General features: G+C 38.0%; 1 protein-coding gene across 1 annotated transcript in view; it reads left to right on the top strand.

The window, feature by feature from the left end:
• LOC122766696 (pyruvate carboxylase, mitochondrial-like) overlaps positions 1 to 21,137 on the top strand; it is a 329,387-nt gene that overhangs the window by 26,252 nt on the left and 281,998 nt on the right. Inside the window, exons 7-9 of the mRNA XM_044021770.1 lie at positions 3,409 to 3,526; positions 5,345 to 5,412; positions 8,273 to 8,356. Coding sequence (XP_043877705.1) covers positions 3,409 to 3,526; positions 5,345 to 5,412; positions 8,273 to 8,356 — 270 coding nt within the window. The remainder of the gene's footprint in view (positions 1 to 3,408; positions 3,527 to 5,344; positions 5,413 to 8,272; positions 8,357 to 21,137) is intronic.

The following is a 21,137-nucleotide window of genomic DNA, read 5'->3' as shown; positions in this document are numbered from 1 at the left end:
ATTTATCATTTGACTTTATTGAAAATTATTTTTTCAGTGTAACAAAGACAGATTACTAATAATAGCTGAGATTGGCACAGCTCCCCCCGCGACCCTCATGCGGAGGATAAATTCGGTTATGTTGTGATGTTGTGTGATGATGAGTGATCTAACTGACATGACCAAAGTAAATAAACTTACATGCATAAAGGTGGTAAATGGATGGATGGATGGATGATGCAAGACAAACCAGGAAATCTGGACCACAAGTGCTTAATGTTATCTAATGTTTTAGCTTCTTTTTCATTGTTTTTTATTATTCTAAAATGTTATGTATAGGAATAACAGTTTTACAACTGAGTGGCCTGAAGACTAAACATCCTGGTGCCATTTAGATTTTAGACTTGTTCTTCACTCACTTCATAAGTTAAATGCACTCAGCTTCATTATTCAACAATGAATGCACTACAAACCTTAAAACACACTCTGTTATAGGATAATATATACATAATAGAGATGATTTTACATAATTTACAATGTGGTATAATTTATACATGTACAGTTCCACTTATGTTCATCTGTGTTCAGTTACAGCACTGCAGCACTACAGCACATTTGGATTCACATTAGCATGGGAGGTTCATTTGTTTGCTCACTGTGTAATAGTTGTAGAGTCTCAACCTAATGTGGTAAATAAGGCTAAACAATTAATTGTTTTTAAATTTAAATCACAATTTACAAACAATTCATATATTAAAGTGCTCATATCTCATGTGATACGCCTCCATCTTTTTTTAAAATCTATTTAACTGGAGGCTAACCTAAAGATTTTAGCGGTAATGAAATCACAAGAGCAAAATGTGTCAAACTTGTATCAAGATATTCACCCCCATCATTCAGCACTAATGGTGAATAAACCTAAAAAAAAAGATATAGAAAATTGGAAATTTAATGAAACTACTTACCTCAAGACACAATTTGGGGGTATACAAAAATGTACTTTTTGTACTTTTTGTATACAAAAATGTACTTTTTGTATACAGTGTTATGTTTGTTTTTAAACCCTAACCCTAATAAAATAGTTATGTTTATAAAATAAAGTTAAAAATGTTTGACCTACAGTGAATTCCCAAACTCTAATAACAGTGCTTAGTTTACTAGAAAAGAAAAACATTAATGTCGCTTTTGCTTTTTTGCAAAAGAGACATTTATTAATTTAATAGTTATAATTAGGGCTGGGCAATATATAGATATTATAGTTATATCCTGACTTGAGACAAGGTATCTGTGTTGACTTTTCCTGGTTTTTAAGGCTGTTGCATTGATAATTATCACATTTATGATATTAATAATTTTTTTGAAATACACACAATATTATATATATATATGTTGATTAAAACGAAATAAATGGAATTGACAATTTTTTTTATTAAATAGTCAATAACACTTGACTTTTAAGCATAAATATTCATGTTATAGCAGGATTTGACCATATTTATGGTCAATTTCATTGTTTCTAACACATGCAAATATCCTTCATTTAACATTAGAAAGCCAAATAAATAGGAGTCACAATCTTTATTCCAGTTCATCCAAAAGGTTCTCAGTTGTCATACAATGTCCTTGCTTTGTGCACTGGGGAACTGTTGCTACAAAGTTGGGTGCATTGAGCCTGATTGAGCCCATATAGTGTATCTTGTGTATCAGGATATAGCCTAAAATATATGAGATTATTTATAAGCCGTATCACCCAGGTTACAGATATATATCACTCTTCGAACCACACAGGTTCAAGGTGAGCAACAGTAGTTTCATGCTTTACCTAATCCACACGAGAAATATCAGTGTTGCGTTGTATTTTATTCACTGAGCCTCACAAGTCAGCGTTCCACTGGAAAGAATGACCTTTTCTGAGCTGTACCCCAGTCTAATTAATTAGTTGTCGACATTTCTAGTTATTCAGTTCAGAGTCATGGGGGCCCATGCAGCTCCAGCTGATATGATGTGAGGAAATTGTAAAGAGGTTTCTCTGCACTTTTGGGACCCCAAGCAACAAGGCGTAAATTGACTTTTTATTCCATTAAGGCGAGCTTGTATGTCATTTGTATTCTGAATTAACACAGTGAGTCTAACGACTTGGATCACACCGTAGGACACAGCGTGTATGTTTATTAAAGGGAAGGTAGTCGCAAAGTGCCAGATTTTTTTGAATTAAAATTTGACACGTCCTGTTTCTCAAGGAGAAATGGAACAGCAGAGCTGCACTCATTAGAAGCCCCAGTAGCTGAACCTGGAAGACTGATTGGACGTGGATAAGAGTACAAATGGAGGTTTCCTAGAATCAAGATTCGACATTTATTTATTCGTTTATTTAATAGGGACAAATGCAGTTTAACATAGTTCAAAGGCCGCACAAAGAATTTATAGCAATTGCTTATTTGACATTATAAAAATCTGCAAATACATGACAATGAACTTAATGAAAAACTGTATATCACAGCAGACATATTACAAAGCACACAAAAAAATACACATACAGCTATTGTATCTACCTAAAGTACATAATAAATAATATAAACAAACAAATAGCGTTTTACGATTTGTCACATGCCAGACTACACAAGCACAGATACAAGTGCAACAGAGAAACGACAGAGCGATGATTCCATTTTACCAAAGACGAGAATAAAAATAGAGAATATAAAAATATGTATAAATATCTTAGTGGGGTTTAGAGGGTTAGCTGGCAGAGGGAGAGCTTTATACATTTTATCTACAAAAAATATAATCATATATAATAAGTAAAAATGATGCCAGACTTCTGAGTCTTTTAAAAGTCTTTGGTTGATGTTTGCAGAAAAATGAAGGCGCACCATTGACTTTCTATCTCGGGGAGGAAATGGAAATATTGAATATTTTAACATACCACTGAACCAGTGGTATGTTAACCAGAAACAAAAAAAACTAGTACTGCTACTGCCCTAAAGACCTGTTTGTTTTTGTCCAAACTGATGAGATAACAGCTGAGGATGGGCTTACATAGCCCCTCCTGAGACAATTGCTCCAAGAGGGCCTGATGGTGACTCAGTCTTTCCACCAGTAGAGGAGAAAATTGGCAAGACGTCACACTGACGAACACTGATTTGAGCCATGACCTTCATCATGTTTGGTCGTGACCTCATACAGTCCAGTCCCAAATATCCCAGTGTAGAATCTTGTCCTCCAAGGACGTGTAAACATTCTTGTCAAAAGGAGAATAAAAAGTCTGCATGACATCACATGTGAGTGACGGGGGAAGTAATACTAACAGGAAATGGAAGTTATACAAAATTTCATTTCAGTTCATTACTTGATGCCGCAGCAACACTGTTGCTTCTGGAATGGAAGCACTAACTCAGACATGATGGATTTTTCTTGTCTGTTTGTCAGGAACTGGAGGAAAATTACCAGCGGGCGTACTCTGAAGCCCTGGCAGCTTTCGGGAATGGAGCCCTGTTTGTCGAGAAGTTCATTGAAAAGCCGAGACACATTGAAGTGCAAATCCTCGGTAAGTGTGCTCCGTCTTTGATGCCCTTCGTGTTTGCCTTGAACTACGAGAGTCCATTTTCTTTATTTAATGTGACGTGACCGAAGTTCATTAAAGAAACAAGATACCCTAGGGCCCTTGCGTATCAAGTTTGGTTGTGATTGGACCTTCTATCGCAGTTATAGTAGTTTCATGTTTTTTGGCGAGTCATCCGAATTGGCCCCTACTTTCCGCCCCCCTAGTGCCAAAACTGTGAAGCTTTTGATAACTTTTAATCCTTATCTTGTCTCGAGTGACCTGAAGCTGAGCACATTAAACCTCTAGGAGAAGTTTGTTCAAATACCACATGTGCGAAAATTGCCAAAATGGTCCCCAAAAGGCTGTTTGATCCAAAATGGTCACCCTCCTGTTGCATCTAGGTTATGATTCCAAGAGTTTTTTTTTCTCTTAGATGTTATCCTGATAAACATGTATGCCAATTTTCATGTGTAGGTGAAACAGTTGGCGGGTCAGAAGTCAGAAGCGGTGAGACAGATGAGCAATGAGTGATATGAGATTTATTGGCCAGCTGAGGATTTTCCACACATTATTTCTCCTCATCACAGTGGATGTTGCTCAATAACCAGAACTGAAAATCAAACCTGACACTTACTGGAAGTCTCTGCACTTATATATGCTCAGTTGAACTTGTGTTCATTATATATGTATACAAGTCCTGTAAGTACTTCAAGTCTGGTTTTGACAGTGTTATCTGATTGTGTGTGGTGTAGTTTAAAGGCATGCCTTTTCCCACCGTGTGTTTCTTTGGCATTAAGGTAAATTTAAGAATGAACATGAGGAGCCTATGCCTATGAGGAGCCCCTTTTCACCCCATATTTTCCAAAGCTCCACACATTCCCCCGAACCCCCCTGCCATCAGAGTTGCCCTCATGCTCTTTTTTTGTCAAAAAAAACCCTCATATGTAATAGAATTATGTTGCTTCATATGAGCAATATTGCACAAGTAAAGCAAATATTTCTTGTCCCCACCCACCCTTGCACCGCTGCAGTCAGATAAAGGACGCAGCCTATAATGTTACATTGTTTCTGTTTATGAATCCCAAAAAGAGGCAGAATATTAACATTAACAACAAAAAAAACACCAAATGTTACACACTGCAGCTGTAAACCATGTCAGTATGACATTAATACTATAATCTTTCCTCCAGCTCCTTAAATTAAAGCTGTGGCTTGACACTTGAAATGACATCAAACTTGCATGATCCATTTGCCTCAGTCTTATATGGGAAAATAGAGCACAAGGCAATATAAATCAGTTAATTGGGGAAAAATTGGCAGATTAAATAATAATGAGTTTAATTAAAATCTTAAAATAGTTTGTTTTCTTACACATGAAATATTAAAGTAGGTTGTTGAAGGTTCTGTTAACTAATCTGTAAAAAGAGAATGTTACACAGTGTGTACAGTCCAGTTCATAATCCAACATGGCCATCTCTAGAGTCTATTGGCACTTCCAGTGTCAGTGTCGGCTCCAGTGTCAGCTGTCCTTTCCAGCTGTATACACACCAGTTAAAAGATGTTGATCATAGCTGCACAATTCCTGACAGTGTGTGAATTTTTCCCACAGGGTGTCTGTCTCTGGTTGACACAGCTCTAAACTGTCTATTGATCAGTGTGTCTCACAGTGAGCCTGGGAACAAAGAATGTTTCTTTTATACATCTCCTTATTCTCTTTGTTTCAATCACCGCTTCCCTTCATGCTGCTGATTGTTCTAGAAATAATCTTTGATCCTCCCTCTGTTGTTTTCGCTCACCTAGCTTGTCTCTCTGTTTCCCCAGGTGATAAATATGGTAATGTCATCCACCTCTACGAGAGAGACTGCTCTATTCAGCGGAGACACCAAAAGGTGATTTCACATTCATTTCTCCAGACTTAATACAGAGTTCCCATTGGTCCTTGAAAGTCAAGGCCTTTTTTAAGTTTTTTAAAATCACCCTAAAAAGACACGGGTCATTGAAAGTGCTTGAATTTTGTGCAAGAAAGAAGTTAAATTGATATTTAGGTAAATGTCTTGCATGTTTGTTAGGACACCACCCACTGCTTCATGTCCTGCATTGCTTGATGTATGTAGACTAGGCTCTACGCAGAACAAACGTCAAGTCGTAATTGTTGTGGGCACTGTACGACTCGAGATTCCATGCAGAACAATGAGTGAGTAACGTTATGCAAGAGAGAGCAAATTGATACCTGGGAATTGCAAATTCCAAGATCTCTGGTTCACCAAAGAAAATGACAGACTGGCTTCCCCAAGATCCCAAGGGCAATCACTTGGCCAGATGGAGAGCGTGCTGCAAATCAATAAAAGTGGACACCATGGGCGAAGCAGCTCTTATAAGTTGCCCTCTGTGTCAGCACATTCGGTCCTTGAATTTGAGGGAATTGGTCGTGCAAGAATTTGATGTCAAACAAGGTGTGGGAACCCTGTTACGACTGGAATGTGTTTAAGATCACCTTTGTGAAATTTTCTGCTCTATTACTTGAGGGCTGTCCACCCGAAAACAAATTTAGTTTGAATAAGTGAATGATTTTTTTTTTTTTGGCATTTTGGGAGCCCTGAAAGTTTTTGAAAACAGGTCCCACAGTGGGAAAAAACTTTTTCATATAGAGAACCAATACACTACTTTGAGAAAACGATGATCTCATAATCTTTTGTGCTGGGGTTCACTGATTTAATTCTGTCTCAGTTTAACAGTTACTCATTCAAATATTTGAAAGCTTTATTTGGAAAAAAAAAGTGTGCACATCCTCTTTTCTGTATATAATGTAGCAGCATTAAAGCACCACATACAGGTCTGACATGTGTACCACAGCGTGTACAAAAAAGGAAAAATGGTCTACGTTCCATTTCCATGTAGATTGAGACCTTAGGTTAGCATGAAGTGGATGTTGATGGTGAGTGGGCATGGCACAGTTCAAAGAAAGAATCATGCCTTTGAGCACTGCAGAGGTCGTAGTGTTTTTCAATTTACCTTTTTTTCAGGCCAACAGGCCAATTTAACATAGTATACTAATAAGCCACTGTAACTGCGGTTAGTATGAATGAAAGTCTATTATTCTAAATAAAAAATTGCAATGTGTCTTTTTTCACATACTGTCACCTCAAAGCACTATTTTCATCAGTCTCTTCCTTCCCTTTTTAATCAAATTAGAGATGATAATCTTATTAGTGACGCTATTCATGTCAAAGCTGCCGTTCTTTAAATCTATGAGACTTAATCTGCCTTTGCCCTTAATCTAAGATCTGTTTGAGTTTCCCGAAACACATGAATGGTAACTTGCTGAAATATTTTTGAGATGCGGGAGTGCTGATTGGATATTTATAGCTTTCCTCAATGTCTTGGAAGTGCTATTTATTCTTATTATTCAAATGTATTTTGGGGGTTTTTGTCCTTCGAAATAAAAACATACCGTATGTCAACATATCCAAAACCAAAGGGACACATATATTATAAACCCAAAATGACACCTTAACAATATTAATGATGATAATAATAGTAATATCGATAAAAAATCCACAATCAAAGTACTGGATAAATGGCTGCCAGACCTGTGTTTATTTCTTAATTGACCCTTTAGTATCATGTTTCAATTGTTTGCCACGGTACTAGAGGTGTAGAAGTGCTATTCCTGGAGGGTCCAATTGTAATTGAATGATAACCCTGACAAAAATATTTAATTGAATTCTTGCCTGTCCTATTAAAAAACAACCAAACATATAAACATGTCACATTGTTAAGAATAAGATTAAATCCTAACATTTTTCAACAAGAATAAATGATTTCTCTTGGATGGGTCGACTTGTTTGACATGAGACAGTTCATGAGGCAGTTCAGCCTACAGCATGGTGAACACTACAAAGCAGCCAGAGCCAGACCTAATGAAAGGCTGAGGGAAACATGACTCATTCCATCTGATTCACAAAGTTTAAAATGAGACAAAACTGAATCAAAATAGGGGGGAGACAGAAAAATGGAAACAAATGATGGCATTTACAAGATGACAGCAGGAAACAATGCAGTGCTCATGAAGCATCTATAGCTCGACGAAATGATGCGTTTGTTTACAACAGATGAAATGATTATGTAGTGTGAAAGTATCACTTGTAGTGATGAGCCATTAGACAATTATTACCCTTGTCTACAGTTACCTGTGGGTCTATGGGGAGTTGCAGCATCTGTCAACTCATTGTTATCACCTAACAGCTTGCAGTGTGACTGTATCCACTCTCCCTGATCTCCACACCATTTTCACTTGACAAACCTGTGACGTTGCCTTCCCCTGTCATATGTCTGTCAACAAACAATGCAGGTTAACGTACGGAAAATGGTGATACTGTTCAGTCAAAACAAAATAAACAAAATGGACGACAGAAATCTGTGCCTGTTTCTGTCCCAAAAGTTGGTGCCATGGTGTAAACTTTCTTTTGATTGCAAGGAATTTGCATCATTTGACTCAGCGTGGGGCAAACGTTGGAAAGGGAAAAAATATTTTTTTTTACAATTCAGTGGAAAACTGAGGGAGGGAAGCACCATTTTTTAAAAGATTCTATTCTAGCAAAAGCCACATGCAAATCCAGGAAGTATTCCTTTAAGTGTCAATAATAATTTTTTCTAGATGCAGTCAGGGATGAGGATATAATTAAGTTACAGTGCTACATGTTGTCATCCTGACATCGACGTTTGGTTGTTTTTTTTTTGTTGTGAAAGGTTGTGGAGATTGCACCAGCCTTCCAACTGGATCCTCCTCTGAGAAACCGACTTCACGCCGATGCCGTCAACCTGGCCAGACAGGTAAGGCTGTGTGATTTGTGTGTTTTTTTTTTTTTTAAGGCTTGTAGCCAATATCAGCCACAAAGCTGTCATGATTTCTGTATATCACACCTTAATTTCCCAAAGTCACATGTTATCTAGACCAAGATAGGTGAGGGAAGTTTTATGACTTTACCTCTACTTTATCATATTTTAGTCAGAGTGCACAAAGTAACTAGTTGTTAATTACAATAATGTAGGGCTGCAACAAATGATTATTTTCATAATCAATTGATCTGTCTTATTTTCTCCATTGAACAACTAAATGTTGGTCGGTGTTTCCCAAACTTCAAAAGAAAAAGCTATAGACGTTATATACACAAGTTATAGACATTATATACCCCTCTAATGATTTCTTTGTTATATCTGAGAACGTAACTGAGAATTAATAAAAAAAATAACACTCAAAAATAGCTGCCGATTTGTTGCATCCCTAAAATGATGTGAAATATTCATGACTGTAGCCTGACGATAAAGCAGTATTTCCTCACATCAGCTCTCACTGTGCACCTCTTAAAGTTTGACCACCTGTTAGGAAGTGTTGGCAGACTCGAGGAGAGACTGCCCACAGAAATTGAAAAATCTTTCCTGGCAAGGACACCTTGCATTAGGTTGTGTTTTGCAAGTCGGAGCAAATTCCCATTGCTATTAATTTTTCTGACTGCAATTAGTCTGCAAAAGACTCTCTCCAGGAATGTTAATGTGCTTTGCGCCCGTGATTGGTACGATGGGGACAAAAAGTGCTTTGCCAAACTGAAAAACAAAAAAAAAAGCCTATTTGAATACAAGTGGAAAGTGATGTCAAGTCTGCAGGCAAGTGCTTTTCTGGAGTTATATTTATTGCTACTAAATGTGTCCTCACATCAGGTTTGAACGGTTTTGGAAAATAAAAGACGCAAGGTTGAGATAGTTTGGTCACGTGCAAAGGAGTGATAGTGATTATATTGGACTAAGGATGTTGAAGATGGAGCTGCCAGGCAGGAGAAACAAATATACAGACACACCTATAGTAAGGAAGCATTGGTTTCAAGTGTTCTTTTTGGCCAAACAGGTTTAGCTTTGGAAAAAAAATTTTTTTTCAATTCATATACAGCCTCTAGTGCACACATAGCTTGCTTTTATCTATTTTATTTATTATGACAAGAGTAATGCACTCATTATTACCATCATCACAATTTTTTGTTGATCTTCCTTTGAAAAAAAATGCATGGTCACATTTCAACTCCGTCACACAGTTGTAGCTATGGTGTAAGAGAGCACTTACCGTTCTGGCATGCAGGATGTCTATGCTTCAAAGTGATGAAATCCTCAAAATAAAATCCATTTACTGTACGTCTTTATGTTTTTACACGTAATGTACAGAGTAGGTGATGCCATTATCTGGTTCAGTTTCTTGTCAAGGCCATGTTCTTTGTTTCAAAAAAAAAAGAAAAAAGCAAGGTGATCATAAAGGGAGGCTGCCACAGGATGTAACATGCTTGAAAGTAGGGCTGGGCAACATATGGATATTATATCTATATTGTTACATGTGACAAGATATGGATATAGTTTGTGGATGTCATCTCTGATGACTTTTCTTGGTTTTAAAGGCTCTTGCATTGACAATCATTATATTCATCATGTTGATACTAATTGTGAATTGAACATCAAAATGATATTTAAGTTAGTTAATATTACTTTCTCAGGTGTGAGATATTTAATGAACATCTTGCCATGTAACTCATTAGTAAAACATATTAAACATTCCATTTATTGGTTTGAATTATTATAGCTATTGCTATTTTATTACTGTTAACAGACAGTGGAATAACTGGAACAGATAATGTCAACAAAGCAGTCACGAAGTACAGCACAAGGGTCATAAACAGACTGAAACATTTAGAGCTGTTTAACAAATTACAACAGCTTGAGCAATAATACATGCCCCTTACCCCCACAAACATAAGTGTGTTGTTACCTTTTCTACAACACAGTAGTCAGAAGGCACAACATTACTACATTGAACAGGCTCTTAAAAAATGGACTTCTTTCTCTGTTCCCTCCTGTTGTTGCATTTCCACGCTATGTGTTGTGATTGTGTTTCACTTTGTGTCAACTCCCCACAGCGAAGGGCCTCACGTCAGGGATGAGCTCAGCTCTCACTGCAGGGGCTGAATCCTGCTCCCTGAGCAAAAGCCCAAGCTGAACTTTTTCTGTTTATTTGGGTATTTATAAATTGTGTGTGCCTTTCTCACATACAGTTTTATTTTTAATGTGCTCTATAGGAATGTAGGTGTTGTTGCTCTTGTAGCTCTTGCCCAAAGTCGAGCGCACTCATTAACAGGTGTTTGTATTTGTCTCAAGTGCCCAGTTTTCTACCGCTCGCCTTTGTTGTGTAGACATTTGTGTCCCAGCTCTTTCACTTCAATCAGACAACTTAATGCTTCCAGTCCAATTTGTAGTGTAATTAGAGCCTTTTCATTTTAATCAGCAGTTTACTATAATGTAAAGGCACAGTAATCCAGGCATTCAACTGATTTTGTTTTAAGTGTTTGTGTGTGTGTGTGTGTGCACACGGGCACACATACAGTCTCGCCCCTTCACTTCACACCCACCTGTGAAGTGAACCCACCATCACTTCGCTCCTGGGTTAGGAAACGTTCAAGAAAACCAGCTGGATCTTCTTTGAAATGTGCCACATTCTCTTGCGACATGACCAGCCTGGTGTGCTTTTGATCAGCTGTGGCACCCTCTGAGGGGAAACCTTCAACATGAAAGTTTGTTGTTCAGAATGTGCTCTACTTCTTCACAGGAGATGCTTACTACATTGACTCTCTGATTAACAGTCAAACGTCTGTTATCCATCTCCATGTGGTTAACACCATGAATGTTTTCTTGGGTGTTGGCTGTGGGAGGATGTCCGGACCTTGGGTCAACTTCAAGACTCTCCCTACTCCTCTTGAATTCACCTGCCCACTAATGTAGCAACCATGTCAGCATGAATGTCTTTGGGGACTAACCCCTTTTTTTTGTCTGAGAGGCAGGTGGGGCACCTAGTGTGGTCTTTTGCTGCTGCAGCTCATCTACTTAAAGGTTCTATGCATTGTGCATTCACAAACACTTTTTTACATTCATTGTTCTAATGGTAGGTTATTTGAGTTAATGTCTGTCCATTCTCCTATGACCTTTGTAGTCAGCAAGGCATGTTTTCCCATTCTCTGTAAACCCTAGATGTTTTTTTTTATGTGAAAATCCTAGTAGCTCAGCAGTTTGGTAAATACTCAGTCCAGTACACTCATCTGAGTACTGTCACATTGGCCCTCATTTATCAAACTTGCATCGAAAATTCAGGTGTAAATATCACCATATGCCAGGTCTCACATGTGATTCATGAAACGTGGTGTGCACCTGACACCGGCCTTTGATAAATATCGGAAAATTATCGTAATTTGAATACCACGCCCCCATATATCCATATATAGGTTCAAGACCTCGCCCCTTGAGTTTACGACACTGGGATGTGGAATACCAAGAGACTTGTCAGAGAGTGACAATAACCATCATGGTGTCGGAATTTAACAAAGTTATTCTGTTTGTAAGCCTGGAAAGTGGGATAAAAGGAAGTCAAAGCAACAGTGTGGAGAGAAGTCACTTCTGCGGTCAACAGTGACGGTGTTTACAAACTGGATAAGATTTCACTTATCCATTTGTGATAATGCACGAGTTATCAAATATCACTCATATAAGTATCTTTGATACTTATACGAGTATCAAAGAAATGAAATCAATGTTGTGCAGTGATTCTCATACTGAATAACCTACTAACCTAACATAAGTATTTCATACTTACATTTTAGAACCACTGAACAATGTCCTGTCCCCTTTGTGTGGCTCTCAGATGTGGCTACAGTGGACAGGGCTCTGCGGGCAGAGGCTCATCTGGCTGTGCTTTATTTCATGCCCCCTGTACAGAATCTCACGGGTCAAAGTGATGTCACACACCTTCTCAGGTGTTCACATCAGGGTTCTCTCTATTGCTCACAGACACAGCCCTCTGCCCTTCAGCAGTCCGGTGCAGCTCCACTGATGCCTGCATGCGTAATTGTGCACTGAATGTAAACAGATGTAATATAAATATACTTTTTTAAGTACTGAATATATGACAGTAGATTATTATGGTTTTAATCATCATTATTTTAACAAAGTTCAAGAGAAGAAGAATGAGCATACACCCACTCTTTGGGGTACAGAAATGAAATGTAGCAGACATTAAATGTCTGTACCGACCAGAACAGGAAAGTTTGGGAAATGTCCAGAAGAACCAATTGGGCCTGCTAATAAGGTTGCCTTTGCCTGCATTACAGCTGCAACTAAGGATTATTTTCATAATCCATCGACAATTTTCCCGATTAATCTTTTGGTCCATTGAAATGTCAGAAAACGTTGAAAAATATTGAGCAGTTTTTTTCAAATCTCAAAATGTTTTCAAATGTCTTGTTTGTCTTCATGCAACCAAAGAGATCATTAAAACCTTTGAAGCAAAGAAACTAGAGCTGAAACATTTAATCGATTACGAAAATAATAAGTTAGTTGCAGCTCTAAAAGAAACCTCATAATATTCCCATTCAAGAATCTGAAATAAATCAGAGAACTTAATTCCAAAAAAAGGAAATCACTCAGTTAATGATTAATTTAGTTAATCGATAGATAATTGATAAAGGCCTTGTCTGAATTGTTATCGTAATTAGAAAAATGTAAGAAAAAAACAAACAAAATCAGACCACTTTGACTTAAATCACCTTTGTCCCCTATCTGATGACCGGGTTGAAAGTCTACATCTTGTCTCGATGCCTAAAGCCATTAAATGTTTATTAAATAAATAAATAGATAAATAATATATGATTACATATTTTCATATGTAATTTCACATTATTAATTAAATACTATATGATTATATATTTTCCTCAACAAGCATGTTGAACAGGTGTACCTAAAGTGTACAAAGAAAGTAGCTGTACACTATAGTCTGCTCCCACTACTTACTGTCTCACACATTCACTCATTTACACACATACACATTTACCATCATTACCAGAACTTATCTGACCCTGATGGCAGCTCCATCATACTATAGGACTGTACTCTGAACCTCCCTTCATCTCACCATCATTATCAGCAGCCTCCATCTGAGTCTTTCAAAGGAACTGACAGTACTGTTTTAGAAGTCGCTGCAGGACACAATATACCCTTCCTATAGGGTACTGGTGAACAAAGTTGCCTGGCAACACTGACTGCTACAGGAAGTTATTTCATTTCTCACTTCAGGTGGCTAAGCCTTGGTGAATATGAAGAAAATCAGACATATTTGGATTGCAGATCAAACAGATCCGCTACAGACAATACCTGCTTTATTTCATTAAAAGAATGATATCTATGAAACAAATAAACTGCCTATAAATATGCCCATACATATACACATATATACATTTACATGTATATGTGTATATGTGTATAGGACAGCCACGATTTACAGCTTTATATCCCCATATACGAGATATATGGGGATATAAAGCTGCACACGAATTGTTTCTCTAGACTCATGAAAAGTTGTTTTTGAGATCTGTATTACGAGATCTGTATTATGATCTGTATTACGTGATCTTAAAGAGATCACGTAATACATATACATGTATACATGTATATGTATATATGTGTATATGTATGGGCATATTTATAGGCAGTTTATTTGTTTCATAGATATCATTCTTTTAATGAAATAAAGCAGGTATTGTCTGAAATGAAAGGTAATAAGTGTATTTTAAAGAGGACATAGCCCAGAAGTGCCAATTAACGCATTTTTGTGTGTATAGATGCGTCATTACCTCATTTATGAAGCCCTAAAAGTCTATAACAATCAGTTCAGCCACTGCTTAGAGCGCAGGGTTTGATTGTTTTCCTGAGCTCTACGAAGCGGAACGGCACTTCGGTTGACTAGTTATGACGAGTTCCGTGCAACCGATACGCTCAGCAGCTACAACAAGAGTAGTTCTTCTTCTATGGTTGAAAGTAGCAATATAAAGCAGGACACAGCACCAAACTTCACCTAAAGGAAGGAGCAGTGCCAACAATTCGTATATTACTATTTTTACAGACAGTAAAACTGTCTTTGTGTGCTTGTTTTGCTGTTAACCATTAGCGATAGCTGGCTACAGGCTAAGCTACACGCTACGCTCGTGTTTCATTTGCATGTGTGTTTATCATCGTGGTAACCACAACGTTATCCAAGCTACAGGCGTCCTGCAGCAGTCTTTCACTTGTCACAGTGTCTTCTGACTCTGGGTCAGACTCCAGATCAAATGCGAAAGGGATTACAGCATTACTCAATGTTTTTGATAATTGCTAGCGGTGCATCCGCCTTTCCAGAGGGGGAGCTGCGGGTCTGAGAGCTGACGTGCCAATTACGTCATGTCCAGGTAACTCTGGGGAAGTGGGAAAGCTCTTGTTGTCTGGCCAATCACAAGACAGTCTGTGTTCTGTGGGTGTGGTTTTGGTCTGAAACAGCGAGGCTGACGAGAGCGTCAGTGATAAGACATTTACATCGGCTCATTTGTAGCGACTAGGACATTTTTGACCATAAAAACGACTTCATGTTTGAAGTACACCTCTATATCTCACATATAAGGAGATAGGACCATGCTATGGCCTCTTTAAGATCACGTAATACAGATCTCAAAAACAACTTTTCATGAGTCTAGAGAAACAATTTGTGTGCAGCTTTATATCCCCATATATCTCGTATATGGGGATATAAAGCTGTAAATCGTGGCTGTCCTATAGCTCACCACATCTCCTTTTCTCTAAATATTTTACCTTTCCAAGTTGTTTATATGCTTTCATTCATCAAGGGTGTATTGATTCCATCAATTTCTAACTCCCCCTGTCCGTCTCATCATTGAATGCCAGGCTCTTGTATAAATGTTGAATGACAACAAGTGAAATTGAATGATTGTTTTTGTCAGCTTCAATTTAAACAATTGCTCCACATATGATAGCCGAAAGGTTGTTTGTTCACCAGCCCATTGTACGTGAGTAGTACAATGGAAACTGATTATGTGCATTTCATTGAATCAGTTTCATTATTTTGGCTTCAATTTCTCAAAAGGCTGGTTGTTGTATTTTGTACCAATGTCCACAAATGATGTACGTCGTTGTGCTCCTCTCTGATACACTCACTCCCTCACTTACTCTTGGCTCTTTTTTTGTGTGAATCTTGGAGCTTTCTTCCTCCATTGTCAGGGATTAGGCAGAAGTAGCTCCTGTGAAGAGGGTAAAAACAAAGTAGGAAACATAATGTTACAAAGTTTTTTTTTCAGTTGCTGTAATGACATTTGTATTTACATGTGTTGAAAGCCTCACCGGAATATTGGTACCGTCAGACACATTTTATTTTCATTGCATTAATGTGTATTAAACACATTTGTGATTGCTATCTTAAAGTGTTCATTTTAAAATACATGAAAGACTGTTTTATGTTGATCCATGTGCAAATCTTCACAGTTTAGTGTAAAGTCAGTGTGAAGCTCAACATCCCAGACTCCTCCCCCTAGTTTAATAATGCCAGAACCACTCACTGTTGTCTACTCCAGCTTTGGTCTAGCAGTACAAACAGTACAACAGTATTCAGAGTAGTTTTGGGGGGGTTTCACGTCGATGAAGACATTTCCAGGAACTATTTTTGCTTCATTCTGTTTCCGTGTGGATAGGGCCTTAGTTGCACTTCAAAGCTGAGCCACAGCCTCTCTTCTGTGACCATATATTTTCCTCGTGTTGATGACTCCTCTCATAGCCATTGGTGTTATCAAAAGCTTCTTTAGTGAAAAGCCAATAGAAATCATTTATCACACAAGCTTTAAACACACAGGCTGTGTTTCCACCAAGTGGAATGGTTCAGTTTGGTACAGAATGGTATGTAGTTTTTTGGGTTTCCATTAGGAATGGCACCAAAATAACCAACCATTCCATTCTTTAGCACCCTTCCCTTGGGTACCAGAGTAAATGGTACTGTACAGTCAACTGGATAATGTGTACAATATTTACAAAATAAAAAATATAATACATCGTGGCTACACACATATATGGTATGGTGTCTCATGGTTCACCTTCAGAAACTCACAAAGCATGCAAATTGTCAAAATTGTATTCAATGTACATTTAAACTGGACTAATGTTATTGTACACAGCATATTTTCCATTTGTCATACAGGTTAATAGAGTATTAGCATTATTACAAGTGTGAAGGAGCAAACCTGTCTCGTGCAGAATGTGTGCACTGAGACATTGGAGGAGTTGTTGGCTAAACAATAGCTGCACCTCATTGACTACTAGTGTTTTAGTATTCACCTTAGATTTCCGTGGGCTACACCACTATGCATCTAATTAGCTTAACATTTGTCTGTGTGTGTGTGTGAGGGGAAAGACAAGCGGGTGTGAGTTAAAGGTGACTTTTTATTGTCAGTGAGGCCTCAGTGTCTGCCATTTTTGTCTCATGGCATGTTTATTGGTTTAACCTTAAGACTGCGGGGAGGCTGAGTAATTGTTGGAGGCGTGATTAGGAATGCCGTTGAGGTATCTGTGGTGGTGAAGAGAGTTGGCAGCTGAGATTGTTGCGTTTGTCTGATGTAATATGTTTTTCTCATCTCTGCAGCAGTTTTAAATCTGTAGCCTTGTGTGTTTTTCCTTGAAGGCCTTCAAATGAATGGAAAAGTGATTTAAAGGAATGAAGGAAGATGTTCACAGTTCACGGGGGGTTAATTATGTTGACATGTGTATGCAAATGTGTGTTGATCCATATGGAAACACATGGATATGTGTCCTTATGTGTGCACTTTTTATATTGCTGTTATAGATTTAAAACAGGGCAGAGCATTACCACTTTAGTGTAGTCAGTGTAGTCACGCAAATCAAAATGTTCCTCTCCATACTCTCACCCTTTCACCCAGATACAGTCCTGAAGCAATTTGGCCGTTTGATTCAATTTAAATTGGGGCTGATTGATATTATATCTATATCGTGACAAGCGATATGGTGATAAGGCGTCAGTGGTGACTTTTCTTGTTTTTAAAGGCTGTTGCATTGATAATTATAAGTATTATATTGAATACAATCACCTGTTAAATATTATATATTTAAAAAAAATACATTTGATTGCCAAAATAATATTTAAAAAAAGTAACTTTACACTACTTTAGTTTAAGCCTTATTTGTTTTTTCGACACATCTACACATAAATATCCTTCATATCTTTCCTAGTGATGTAAAGTATATCGTGTTCAGCCCCAATTTGAATCTATGCTTGATCATTTTGACATAATTCATACCTTTTAAAAGTAAATAAATTGGTACCAAACATTAGCCAATTTTAAATCAACCCAACTGTTATGGGTTGGAGGTTTGTTTACTAAATGTCCAGCACACGTCTGTCCGTTCACTGAGGGAATTTAATGTGGAATTAGTTGACCTGTCAATCACAGTGAAGGGTGAGTGAAGGGATAGCATGCTCAGACATGTCATGCCCCCAGCAGACCCACAACACTGACACACAAACACATTGATACGCGGTTGAGGTTGGTCATAGATTGAAATTGACAGTCAGTCCCTGCAGGAGGTCATTGTACTACAAACAGTACTTACAAACCCATATACACATACTGCATCAATGTGTGTGTTGTCCCATTTTGATTTTGACTTCAAAAACCCTCAGCACTCTTTGCCCTGAGAGCATATTTAATATTCCATCACGAAAACCAGCATTTGGAAATGGGGTTAGATGAAAAATATTCCATTCTTTATCCCAGTCAGCTCATGCATCAGTCAGTTTCTGTCTTGTTTCTTTGCTCTTGTTTAATTATTTATGTTACGGCTCTTGTGTTTGTCTGTTTTCATTTGCCAAACTTTTTTTTTTTTTAACTCCTACTCCTTATGCTCAGTATTCTATCAAACTCTAAATGTATGTTTTCTTTCATCTTCAAATGAAGATAAATCCCTGATACTGCCAAAAAAAAAATTGCATTTAAAGTCAAAAAGTGACAGCATAAATACATTGTTGAGTGCTTTGGTAGGAAGCACTACAAATGTCTCTGTCAATGTTTTTGTAATGAAATTGAAATGAACCACAGTAGGTGATTACTTTAACCTCATTAGCTTCTCGTCATTGTAATGTAATTATGCTGTGGTCACACCAAACTGCACCATTGCTGTCTTTTGCACCATTCGTGCCTTGAGATAATTTTTGCGCCATCCTTGCTTTAATTCGCTTCTATCATGAACTTACCAGGTAGAGTCCCTGTGGAATTTATTCCAAGCTTTTTCTTTTTTTTTTAAATGGTTTCTAAATCTTTACTGCAGAGTTTTAGAGCTCCAGGTGTGTACACACAGATAGATTTTTCCACTTTTTGAAAAAAAAAACCAAACAGACTTTATTTGAGAAGAAAATGCATAAACAAAAAGATAAACTTAAATATCAGACACGCAAAATAAAAAATATAACAGTTCATGTAGGATTTCTAAATAACCAGTCAAGTAAGGACCCCATATTCCCATGGGTCCTTGAAATCCTTGAAAGATTGTGAATTTAAAAAAGAAAAATTCAAATTTGTCATTGGAAGTGCATGAATTTTCTGTAAGAAAGAAGTTAAGTTGGGCTACACAGTTGGTGTAGTGGTTAGCACTCTTGCCTTTGCATCCCAGGTTCGAGCCCCAGTTGGAACACAGGTCTTTCTGCATGGAGTTTGCATGTTCTCCCCATGAGCGTGTGGGTTTTCTCCAGGTTCTCCGGCTTCCTCCCACAGTCCAAAAACATGCAATATGGGGATAAGGTAAATTGGTCACTCTAAATTGACAGTAGGTGTGAGAGTGAATGGTTGTTTGTGTCTATGTTGCCCTGCGATGGACTCACCATCTGTCAAGGGTGTGACCCTGCCTTTTGCCCTATGTCAGCTGAAATTGGCACAGCACCCCTTGTGTGGAGGATAAAGTGGTAGAAGATGGATGGATGAAGTTAAGTTGATATTTAGATAAATGTCTCCCTTTGTTACGACACCACCAACTGTCTCATGTGCCCTGCATTGCTTTATGTACAGGTTTGGTGCTTGAATTTGAGGCAGTTTGTCCTGGAAACTCTCCTTTTGACATTCTTTGCTTCCACCTTCATTTTAGTTTGGTCATTATTTCTGTCTTTTAGCTTGTATCATGTGAGTGTGTTCTGCATGTACAATATTTGTCTGTCATCGTTTATGTACCCTATATGGACAAAAGTATTTGGCTACACCTGTTAAGCATTGAACCCAGGTGTTTCAATCAGGCTTTAGACTAAGCCCCTTATCTTAAAGGGCAATCTTAACTCTTCAGTTTATCAAGACATTTTGGACAATGATATGCTTCTCTGTGGGAACGGTTTGAGAAAGGCCCTTTTCTATTCAAACATGACTATGCCCCAGTGCACAAAGCAAGGACCTTTAAGACATGGTTTGACAAGTTTGTGGTGGAAGAACTTGACTGGCACTACACAGAGCACCAGACCTCAACCTCATCAATCACCTTTTGGATGAACTGGAACGGAGATTGTGAGCCAGGCCTTCTCTAGGGCTGTAATCAACCCAATAAATTCTTGAAGCCCTGAAATTTGACTCAAAATTGTCCCGTGCATCTATGCAATATCATAGCGCATGATTTCCGAAAACATACACTATACTACACTATACTACGTTGATATCAGTGCGATGTCAGCAGTTGAGAAATATTCAGATGATTTGTCTCGTGCATGTCCTCACACAGAGACACTGAACATAGGAGCTCAGCTTCGCGACTGACACACAAATAGATCGCTGCTGTTGTTGCTGGCAGGTGTGCCTGCAGTTATAAAACTAATCAATGATTATTAGACTAAAACATTGAAATATGCCAATTCTGATATATTCACATATTTAAAACGGACAGAGCAACATAACGAAGACAAGTTAGCTTACAGTTTTTATATGATATATTTGTAGTCGAGCTGTGATATGCGAACTGTTGCTGGCAAACTTTGCATTCGACTTTTTTATCGCCATCTACTTTTGTAAAATGCGGCCACACTGCCGATGTCTGGATGTACTCTATCTGCCTCTTGTGTGTTGGCTAATCCACAATACTGAAAACAAGGGGGGTGTTCTCTGAAGACACACTGTTACCTGTGAAACCGGGGTCCTCTGAAAACACCCCCATTAGCACTTAGGTACATTCCTCCAGATGAAATCAGATTAACCAAGACTGCATGAAATTAACACGGAAGAAAGTCGACTTATCAGAATTTGAGTCGAACCAGAACGTATCGACTCATAAATGGACCAGTCGACTGGGACTTTACAGCCCTGGCCTTCTTGTCCAACATCAGTGCCTGACCTCATAACTGCTCTACAGAATGAATGGGCACAAATTCCCATATAAAACACTTCAAGAAGTCTTTTAAGAAATGTGGATGCTGTTGTAGCTGCAAAAGGGCCACAGACTCCATAAAGTGCTCATAAAAATGAAAGTACTGTGTTTGTATTTGAATAAGTCATCACAGTCCCTGTTGGTGTAATGGTAAGGCATCCCAATACTTTTGTCCATATGGTGTATTTGTGACTATAGAGTTGCAAACGTCCTTGGCAGAGGTCTGCACTCATTTATTGATGGAAATAGTAATTACTTCCTTGCCATGATTAGCATTACTAGTACTAATTGAGTATGATTTAAGTCTTTGCAG

This window comes from Solea senegalensis, linkage group LG3, assembly GCF_019176455.1.
Source record: "Solea senegalensis isolate Sse05_10M linkage group LG3, IFAPA_SoseM_1, whole genome shotgun sequence".
NCBI classification, from domain to species: domain Eukaryota; kingdom Metazoa; phylum Chordata; class Actinopteri; order Pleuronectiformes; family Soleidae; genus Solea; species Solea senegalensis.
The sequence above is the reverse complement of the archived record's forward strand: the minus strand, read 5'-3'. Positions and strand labels throughout refer to the sequence as shown.